Genomic DNA, 10745 nt, shown 5'->3' on the forward strand with positions numbered 1-10745 from the left:
TTCACCCTAACTACTTTGACATATTACAGTCTGAGTGTCTTATAATTCAATTTGACCAAATTCTACGTACATTCCTATTATAAGAATTTTGCAAATATCATTACGTTGACTCTGTAAGTGACATGTTAACACCTGACTTCATCCTCAGGGGTCAACAGTGTAACTACACAACTCTAATTACACAACTCTAATAGTTTTGCCTTTGAGCCTTAGATGTGACTCAAGCTTTTGGGAAAGAGGAGAGTTTCATTGCAGAAGTTGTCTTGCTTGATGTGCATATTACAGCATTCTATAAAAGTACTGATGAAAAAGTGATGCATGAAAGCTTAAACTGATGAAATGGGTCGAGTTTATGTTTACACACATTCAGTGAGAATACACCTTCATAAGAAATAACTAGACAGCATTCAGAGAACACAAGCTTCTGCTAAAGCACCGCATCATTGAACTCCAAAGCAGCTTCAGCAACAAATCAGGATCCAACTCAAAAACATGATTTCTGTCATGGCCTGTGCTTTACCCTTCCACCCAGTTTTATGGTGATCCATAATGTAGGTCACATGTAACTAACAAAGATGGCCAATGTTCAGCTGAATCCTAATTCCTTGTCAATAAAATTTGACTATAATTCCCATTGCCTTTGCTAAAAAGCACAAAATTATCTTTTGTGCTATGTCGTCAACCATCCTACCAGGTTTCATGGAAAATCTGTTCAGGGGTTTTTGTGTAATACAGCTGTCAGTGACTTCTCCAGAGGGCATCTGGGACTCATCCTGCATGACTTCCTGTGAATACTGGCTCCATAACCGGATATGGATACATACCACACTCTTTTACAATCATAAATATTTGCAAAGGCTTTCACAATCATTAGGGCATTTCCACCCGTGTTCTGGATGCTAGGGACACACATCTAAGCGCATGATTTTGTAAGAGGAAGTCTTGCTGTCTACAGAAGCCAAGAGGTCATAAGACAATCACATGAGCATTTCTGGAAATTGACGCACTTCAGTCATGCTGGGAGTGCTGGCAGGCAAGGAAAGGTGTCAATGTCCAACCAAATCCTGGGGAAACGGTTGTGTATTTTCAACCACCAGAGGTCAGCATGATTGTGACGCTATAATCTCTGGTTCTTGTTTTACGCTTCCTGTCAAGAGAAGAATCTTGTGTCAGTTTACAATTTAGTATAACGACATCCAGAACACACACACACACACACACACACACGCACGCACATCTCTCGCTGTGTCATTTGCAAGCGGGCTGTCAGACATACAGACACCACATTTTCCTCAATCATTTATAGTACTAGTACTATAGTTTTTTTTCCCCTCATTACCTATTTATTTGAATATGATATTGTGGTGTCTTTCATTTCCTCTGACTGACGCATCTGTTGAAAGAGGAAGGACTGATAAGATTAATCAGTCCTTTGTCAGTCCGGCTAATGTTCAAATCTAGCTTGAACGTTAGCTATGACTGAAAAGCTTTCATTGTATCCACATACAGCAAATCTTTAAATGATTTAGAAATGTTACATTTAAAATTATAATTTAAAAAAATATAGGTGATCTAGCAAAGATTTAATTACTTGGTATGACGAACATCTGAATGGACAAAAAGCAGAATTCATACACACCAAAAAAAAAATTAGGTTAAAATGATATGGATTTTCATTACAATGTTACTGTCTCTACCTGAAATAAAAGAGTCAGGGAAATAAATAAGTATATGAATAAATAAATACATTTCCTGCTATCTACAAATCCTCCATCCTATAATTTGTGCCTTCAGTCTTTAATTCCAGTGTTTTTTCATTGTATACCTTCTTTACAGGCATTGGTAAAATAAATGATGTCCTGAGACCTAAACATAAGTTAGGAGGGTCAAGAGGCCAGATATTTGCTCATTTTTTAGGAGTAACATCTCTGAAGAGAAGATCAACCTCAGGTTATGTCAACACAGACCTCTGAGGTTTGGTATTCCAAAAGGGGAAAAAAACAGAAAACAGCAGAGGAAATTGTGCCACACACAAACTGTCAGAAGTTGTAAAACTCTTCTCCCCAGCTGCTATCCTGAAGGCGTGTCTGGATGTAATTTAATGATTACCCTTAGGTAACCCCTGTTCTGCTTTTACATAAACATCAGGTTGTCAGACTGAAGGTCCAGTACTCATTCATTGTATCACTCAGTAACTACAATCTTTTGGAAATCTTTTAAGAGAGAGTTCAAAAACCCGAGAAAACAGGAAAACGGATGTGGTAATTTCACGTGCATGTGAGCATTTCAATGTGCATGTACGACTCTCTCTCTCACACACACACACACACACACACACACACACACACACACACACACACACACACACACACACACACACACACACACACACACACACATCCGAAATGGCAAAGAAAGCAGTCTAGCGGGACTCCCACTACTTCATTGTACCTGAGACATGCTCAATAGCGCTCATGTCTCGTGAGGGGCTGACCAATCCTGGAGAACCTTGACATTCGCTGCTTTCAGGAACTTTAAAGTGGAGGCTAAAGTATGAGAAGAAGCGCCACACTGCTGAACAAATTACCCTCTCTCATGGTTTGGAATGTACCAGTAATGGGCAGCAAGAATTTGTTGACAATGCAGGCTGTTGATGTTGCCAGCCACTATGCAAATCTTTCACACACTCCATACAGAATGAAACCCCAAACCATGACTTTTTTTTTTCTTCACCAGTCTTGACTATTGGACTTTGATCCATTGGGACTTTCAGCATTTGGGAGGCAGTTTAATGGATGATTCGTCAGAAAAATCCACCTACTGTTGTGTTGCCACTGTCCATACTTTCTACAAGATCTGGGCCTTGATAAGTGCAACAAGTTTTACATCCCCCTTCAAATGTGGCATTATAATAGTCAGTGTTTGTGTGTTCGTCCATCTGTCCGTTAGTAAGTCCACCATATATCTTCGGAACCTTGATGTTTCGGTTACATTGAACATGTCTGCCACGTTAACAGCAGAACTGTTCTTCAGGCTCTTCATGAACAGCATTTTGTTTTGTGACTGAATTTTTGGAAATTTTGGTTGTGAGAGATCAAGTTGTACTTCACCAGATTGTCTGGTGTTTCTGATTTTTTCCATACACACTTTAGGACTGTTTTCATTACAAAATTTGTCACAAGTGAACCCCTAGTTGGTGATCGATTGAATTCCTTTTGGCACATCAACACTTGTCTCATATCTGACCGTTCTGTCCTAATTAAATAATAAAACTCAATAAATGATACAAGATTGCCACTCATACAAGCCATTAATGATACCAACTGATCAAGTACAAGTTAAGGCATTTGTTGTCTTACAACTTGGATAAGCGACAAGACTTTTGTCAGAGACTTTACCCACGTACAGTACATGCACACACACAAATTTTTACATATGTATTTTCTTTGTTAGGGTAGTAACCTTTTGGTCAGTTGCATTGCAGTCGTTACTTTTAAATTTATTGTCTTGACCCATACAGTCACACATCTAAATGTCCAGTAGTAAAGTAAAAACAGATGTCGTTCTATCCTCTGCTCTTATGCTGCCCTCTGGTGTCGGTTAGTGTACATGGTGGTGTTAAGTGTGATCAAAATTTTAGGGATTATCAGTTTATAGTTATAGCTATAGTTTATGCTAAAGTATAAATATCCACAATATATTTCATCTAACATGAACACAACGGGAAGTCCTGGGAAACAATGACCATCTGTGGCCTCATTTCTTTCAGCTGAAAAGTAAGTAGATAAGAAATAGATCTGACTGAAAACTGGCATCCCGTGTCATGGTTTTGGATTTAGTGTTGTTCTCTGCTTAATTTTGTAACTTTACTCACATGGGTTTTGGTGGAGTTCTTTTTGTGAATTATTTTGAAAGTTATTTCTGGTTACAATATTTCTTTGTGTGAACGTCCTGTCAGTTTAACTTATTTTTTACTTCTCTATTTAGCCTTCTGTGCTCTTATTGTACTCTTTTCTTTTGCTTATTCACTGTTTGTTGCTTATTTTTATGCTCTTTCCTGTCTCACTTCAGTGTGAAGCCATCAATCACATTTATTTACTTAAGATAGGTGGCAAATGACTGTTACAGACCATTCCTATCCACATTAACCCCTGGTGTCATATATGCTGTGTTGTGTCATCCTGTGTATACAACCCAGAAGGATGGAATGTCTTGGGTACTAGGAGAGAAACTGATAACCAACAATAACCTGGGATCCGTTTCACAAAGCCGGTTTAACAGAAACCTTGGGTAAGTTAACCCTGAAAGGAGGTTAAACCAGGTTTTCCGGTTTCACAAAGGGAGGGAACTTAACCCAGAGTCGGCAGAGTAAACCTAGCCTGTTTCACAAAGCAAGATAACCGAACCTCTGCGTTTGTTACCATAGTAAGAGACTCTCTGGAGCTAACCTGGTTGGGAGCTGGTTTTATTCCATAAACCCAGGGTTTCCTCTGACTCCACCCCCTTCCACAGCCGCTGGAGCTGTTCATTTCCTTGTTCTGTCGGACGAGGACTTTTACTGTAGTTTTTAAATAAACTCTGTATTTTAGAAGTATTTTAGATGTAAGCATGGCACGTCCATTTGATGAGGATCACATTGATGAAAGTTCAGCATTAATCCTAATAATTAATTATTTATATTCTTTTCATTTTACCAAACATTAATAACTATATGTTGGTATAAATGTTGTGGTTTATTTATTCATTTAATCATAAAAGTAATCTGATTTTACATTGTACCACATACTACATAGTGAGTGTTGTGCTGACACTGTAAGAACACAAACATAGAAATCTCATCTGAAGTGACAGGGAGCGCCGGCCCATTGATTTATCACTGAGTTTTGCCCCCAGTAAAGAAAATCAAGTTCAAACTGAGATGTTCTTCACATTCAAATTGAGTTGCCATTTGTTTAAATGGCACATTTAAAACAGCTGACCAACATGCTTAAAATAAATGGCAGATTTCAGAATACATAATAAAGAAATGTAGCTCAACAAATGTTAAAACTGAGTGATGGATTCAAAAGTGATTCAGATATTTAGAATAAAACTGAGAAGATTGAATATGAATTGGCAAACTGCTCTAGAAATTTAAAATTAGCCACCATAAAACTCCAAGCTCTAAAAAAAAACTCTCAAAATCAGTGGAGGGAGGGCACCCTGTGTCTTTCTAGACTGATCTAAACTCATATGGAAAATTACAGAAGTGAAATCTGGAGGAAATAAAAACACGACTAACTCTTTCCAACTATTTTTCAACAGCAGACGCATAAAATGTTTAGTTAAACCTGACACATTTCTTTTAGCAGAGAATAAACAAATAGTGAATGTGTGAATGTGAACGTGTGTTTGTGTGGCCGCCTCTTACCCACTAGTCAGCTGGGATAGGCTCCAGCAAACTCATGACCCAAAAAAGCAGAAGAAGCTGATAAAAAGATGAATGAATGAATAAAGAAATAGTGCTAAATGAGCACAATCAGGGACATCCAATATCTTAGATTATTTGAAATTTGTTTTGCTTTAGTTGAGATTAACAAAAACTCTTCTGCCCAAATTGTGATGTCTTTAAGGCAGGTCATCAAAGGTTCCAGTCATTCTTTAGTGTAAATAAATCTGAATGTCAGCAGCAAAATGCAGAAAAGGAATACTGTGTGTGTTACAAAGGGGTCTCAAGGGTGTATTACAAAGGGGTCTCAAGGGTGTAGTCAAAGAAAAGTATTCCCTATTGAAGTTTTGTTGCCACGCCCATTTGTAACACATTTACAGACCTGAACTACTGATGCCATTAAGTTAGCAAACAAATAAGCTTCATGGTACATGAGAGAAAACTTCTGTGTAATAAGGTACCTTTTATTTCCTGTTTTAGATAAGAACTATAATGAAGCGAAAGAAGGCGAACAATGTCCAACTTCCCTCTGCAAAAACATTTCATATAGCTCTGATACACAACTGTGAATTAAACATTTTACTGCTGCCCAACTGAGGAAGGGCTTCTGATAGGGTGGCAACAAGGGAGTGGCCAGAAGTTCCACGTAACTTACTGTCTGTCAGTGACATTGTGACGGCCACTGAGATGCATGAGGACCTAGAGCTGGTGTGAACAGCTATCAAAGAGATAGCATTATAATATCTATTGGTTGGGGATTATCTAGTTAACCATCCCTCCAGGACATAGAACTGACCACAGTATTGCAATCATGGTGACACTGAACAGCGGGACTCTGACAGCACCAGTGGGCATCGTGCGGATGCTGGAAGTTATCTTCACCTGCATCTCCTTCAGCCTGGTGGCATCTCTGTTTCACAGCACCTCCTCTTTCTGGACATGGTCCATGTTCACATGGTGCTTCTGCTTCTGTGTTACTATTCTCATACTCATTCTGGAATTCACCAGTCTCACCACTAAATTGCTCATCTCCTGGGACGACTTCACAACTGCTTTTGCCATGTTGGCCACTCTAATGGTATGTGCTATTCTAATATCAATGAATACAGTTATGATGACTAAATAAGAAAGGAGTCAAATAAACTGCTGCAGAGTTTGTTAAAGAAGACGTGATTTCACATCTGCTTTTGCTCCTTCTCTCATGCAGTTGCTGTCGGTAACCATCATCTATCCATCCTTCTTCGCATGCTCTGACTGCGGCAAACAGATTGGTGCCACTTTTACTTCCTGTCTGGCCTTCATCCTGTATGCTGTTGAGGTTGGACTTACCCGGGCTAAACCTGGGGAGATTAGTGGATTTCTGTCCACGATACCAGGCCTCCTCAAAGTTCTAGAGGCCTTCGTGGCCTGTATCATCTTCATCTGCTTGGACAAAAACCAGTACAGTCTTTTTCCAGGACTCCAGTGGTGCGTTGCCATCTACTCCATATGCTTCATTTTTGCCTTTGTTGTCATAGTTTTTACTATCTGCCGCCTTTTGGCTCTCTTCCCTGCACCATTTGATAAAGTCCTGACATGCTGCAATGTGTTGGCAGTATTGATGTACAGCACAGCTGTAGTCATCTGGCCCTTGTACAGCTTCCAGAACAACGAGAGACCCAGCGTTTGCCCCGTGTCATGTGAATGGAATAAATTACTGGTGATATCTTTCTTGACTTGTTTCAACCTTATTGCCTACATTGTGGACACTGTTCATTCCTTTAGACTTGTCTTCTTTGTGAGTAGAACATAAATTGTAAGTATGTCTCATACTCCATTAAAGAGATTGTTTGAAGTTCATCCTAACAGAATTTGAACATGATTGCATGAGCTGTAAAGATCCACTGCTTTTGTGCATCACATTATCCTTCATGCTGTGGAGTGAGCAGATTGAGCGCGGCATTCATTTGTGATTATTATAATTCTCTGTAAACAACAGTTCCCTTTTTAATTTTGAAATGTCTGTCACACCAACCTTGCATCCACCATCATTTTCATCTCTTATCCTTTCTTATGCTATCATTGTCACATCAGTCTCAGTTGTAAACTTGTCGTATCATGTGTGGAATATACTGTAATCTGATAAAAATATGAGTTTGTTACATATTACCATGGGTGTTACCATTATTTGTTGTAGTACTGTAGTAACAAGTACCAGCTATGTCTAAGTAAATGAATAACATATCAATAATCTGGTTAATGATTGAACAATCTGCTTAAAATTTAATTAAGTTTATTGCAGCTCACCTTATTCTTCTCAAAGGATGTTTGCAAAGGTGTGCAAACCCTGAAACATGCACCATGGTTCACAAGTCCATTCCACGTGAGAGGGTGTGAAAGACAGGAAGAGGCACTTTACTTAAATTTTCAAAAGCTGTTTCAAAGCACACATCAAAGAGGGCTTATCAAAATATTAGAACTTTTTAGGTTTAGGCAGCACTGTTGAAAGTTAATCCATTAACAAGGTCATTACTGATTTGATGTTTATTTAGTAATATTTTGATAGTTAACTTCTTCAGAGTACACAAAATAAGTAAAGTATTGCAATATGAGTTGTAATCAATACATATTAATGTCTTTAATGCCTTTACTCAAATACATTAATATTCATTAATGTCTTCAGCTATAGAGTTCTTAAGTACGATCTTTCTTTGGTATTTTCAGAACAACTGAGGGTGTTATATCACAGAAACAAAAGTCCTTTGATTCAGAATGAATGTGAAATGTATTTCTGTTTGACTGTACACCACAGCCTCAAAAACCTTGATATTTTATTAAGTGATGTATTCATCTTGTAATGTACTGGAAATTTAAATAGATTCTATTTGTCCAACAGATACAAATGGATTTCTGTGTTACTTAAATGAAAATAAATTAAATAAAAACCACCCTTTCCCAAAAAAATCGTTTTACTGAATAACATAAAACAGTTGTAGAATTTATTTATTTCACCAAAACTCATATATAGTCAGTAGTCAGTCAGTCAGTCATCTTCAGATTACCACCGCTATATCCGCTGCAGCGGGTCACGGGGAGCCGGAGCCTATCTCCGCGGCATAGGACGTGAGGCGGTGGACACTCCAGACACGATGCCAGTCAGTAGTCAATGGCAAATCTATATGTTTTGCATCTGTCTAAGGAAAGGAAGTGAATGTAAGTTAATTTATTCACTTGGATCACACTATTTTTTAAAATTGTCCTTATAGTAAATAAAATATGCATAAATACATGAAGTATGAGTAACAGGTCAAGATGACCCCTTATGTAACATTGCAATATTAGCAGTGGTGCAGAAACTAGTATGAACAAGAATCAAGGACATTTAGTTGACAAAATGATATATTAGTAGTAGTTATTTGAGGTGGGGCTTTTTGTAGATAAAATGATGTGCTCTATTGCACAAATCCACAGCAGTACATTTTATTTATTATTTATTATTATTTATGCTGCTTGCTGTCAGTGGTAAACTCTGTCTTCACATCTGCTTTTGGAGCTTGTCGTGTGGAATTAGTTCAACCTGACTTATTTGCTCTTTTCCTGTATTTTTCTGTGAGCGCCTGGCTCCCTCTATTGACTAGCCGCCAATGCTTATTAGGAAAGAAATGCAGAGAGACATTTTTGGGAGAATTTTTTCCATTTGTTGTACTGTTTTTTAAGGAAAGTTGCAAAAAGAAGATCTTTTGAAGGGCTTAAGACTCCACATTCATCATCGTAGAACGTCAAACAGAAACGACTACTCAATTTCTTGCTTGTGTTCTACCTGGGAACACTAAATCAAATGAATCCAAGGACAGAATGGAGCACTGCTAATCTCCAAAATATGACTGTCATTATTTTGTGAATAAGACTCATGCTGAGGACTACAGTCCAAGCATGAGGCATAAAGGTAACACGATAACTTCTAACCAGTATCGGTGGACTGAAACAGGGGCCATAAAAGCTGTGCAGATAAGACCAGGATGCTCTGTTTGGCTATAGACCAGTACCTGAGTTTCCTTTTCATAGAATACACCAACGCGTGTGCTTGTCAACATGGACTTCTTCATCGGGATCTTTGCTGTCCAGAGGAATATGCTCAGTGGAATCAACTGACTTTGGAACCAAAACAAGACACTTTTTTCAGGTCGAACGGAATCATCCCATCCAACAATGATCAAAGTGGATTTGCAGTCAGTCACCAAGCCAGTGGGCATCATGCGAACAACGGCTGCCATCCTCACTTTTACGACATTTATCCTGGTGGCAACAGTACAATATAGTAAAGATCCCTACTGGGCATGGTGCATGTTCATCTGGTTCTTCTGCTTCTTCTTCACCTTTCTCATTCTCATCCTGGAGTTCACCACTGTCAACACGAAGCTACCTTTTGCCTGGGATGACTTCACCATTGCTTTTTCCATGCTGGCGAGCCTAATGTGCCTTTCTGCATCGATCATTTACCCAATATTTTTCACCTGCAAGGATTGTTCACATCAGATCAGTGCCTCTGTGCTGTCATGGGTGTGTTTTGGGGTTTATACAGCAGAGGTGGTGTTAACTCGCCTTCGCCACACTGGTCAGATCAACGGGTTCCTCTCTACGTTGCCTGGAATACTGAAGATCCTTGAGGCTTTCCTTGCCTGTGTCATCTTTGCGTCGATGCAAAAAAACCTTTTTGATTCCCCAGGACTGAAGTGGTGCGTGGCTGTATATTCTCTGTGCTTCATCTTTGCCATCCTAATAATCTTGGTCACCATTGGACAGCTACCATCCTATTTCCCATTCTCCTTTGATTATTTAATGATCATCTACAACATTTTGGGGGCCACCATGTATTTAACAGCTATGGTGATCTGGCCCCTGTACAGCTTCCGTAACTGTGTGAGCCATTGTTCCAGAGACAAGCTGGTGGTAGTCACCATCATGACAGTCTTCAACACTATTGTTTACATCATGGATGCAGTTTACTCTATATATCTGATATTCTTTGTCCGGAACCAGTGAAACTGTTGTTCATCCAAAGTAAACAAACTGTTTAAAGGTTTACACAAAACAGTCTGAAAGTGTTTCTCCTTCTGACAGTTACTGTTTGAGACACAATGCGTTCATACTGTTCTGCGAATGATGTTTATCCCATTCCGTCAAAATGATTCATGTACTTGCTGGGTGCGCAGTGTGGAGCAGGAGGAAGAGTTAGTTAATAATTACAACTGCATTATTACTGCCATAAAAATCAGCATGGTGGACTTTTGGATCCTGATGTAAAGTGATTAAACGACGCAGGTGATACTGAGCACTT

General features: G+C 38.9%; 2 protein-coding genes across 2 annotated transcripts; both read left to right on the forward strand.

The window, feature by feature from the left end:
* Positions 1–6110: 6110 nt before the first annotated feature.
* Positions 6111–7490, forward strand: LOC137610055 (myeloid-associated differentiation marker homolog). The gene is made up of 2 exons (XM_068337480.1): positions 6111–6506; positions 6636–7490. Exons 1-2 carry the CDS (start codon positions 6240–6242, stop codon positions 7218–7220), a joined length of 852 nt encoding a protein of 283 aa, XP_068193581.1. The 5' UTR covers positions 6111–6239; the 3' UTR covers positions 7221–7490.
* Positions 7491–9616: 2126 nt separating this feature from the next.
* Positions 9617–10450, forward strand: LOC137610354 (myeloid-associated differentiation marker homolog). The gene has a single exon (XM_068337948.1). It carries the CDS (start codon positions 9617–9619, stop codon positions 10448–10450), a length of 834 nt encoding a protein of 277 aa, XP_068194049.1.
* Positions 10451–10745: the final 295 nt, after the last annotated feature.

The sequence above is a fragment of the Antennarius striatus genome, chromosome 16 (genome assembly GCF_040054535.1).
Source record: "Antennarius striatus isolate MH-2024 chromosome 16, ASM4005453v1, whole genome shotgun sequence".
In the NCBI taxonomy this organism is placed as follows: Eukaryota; Metazoa; Chordata; class Actinopteri; order Lophiiformes; family Antennariidae; genus Antennarius; species Antennarius striatus.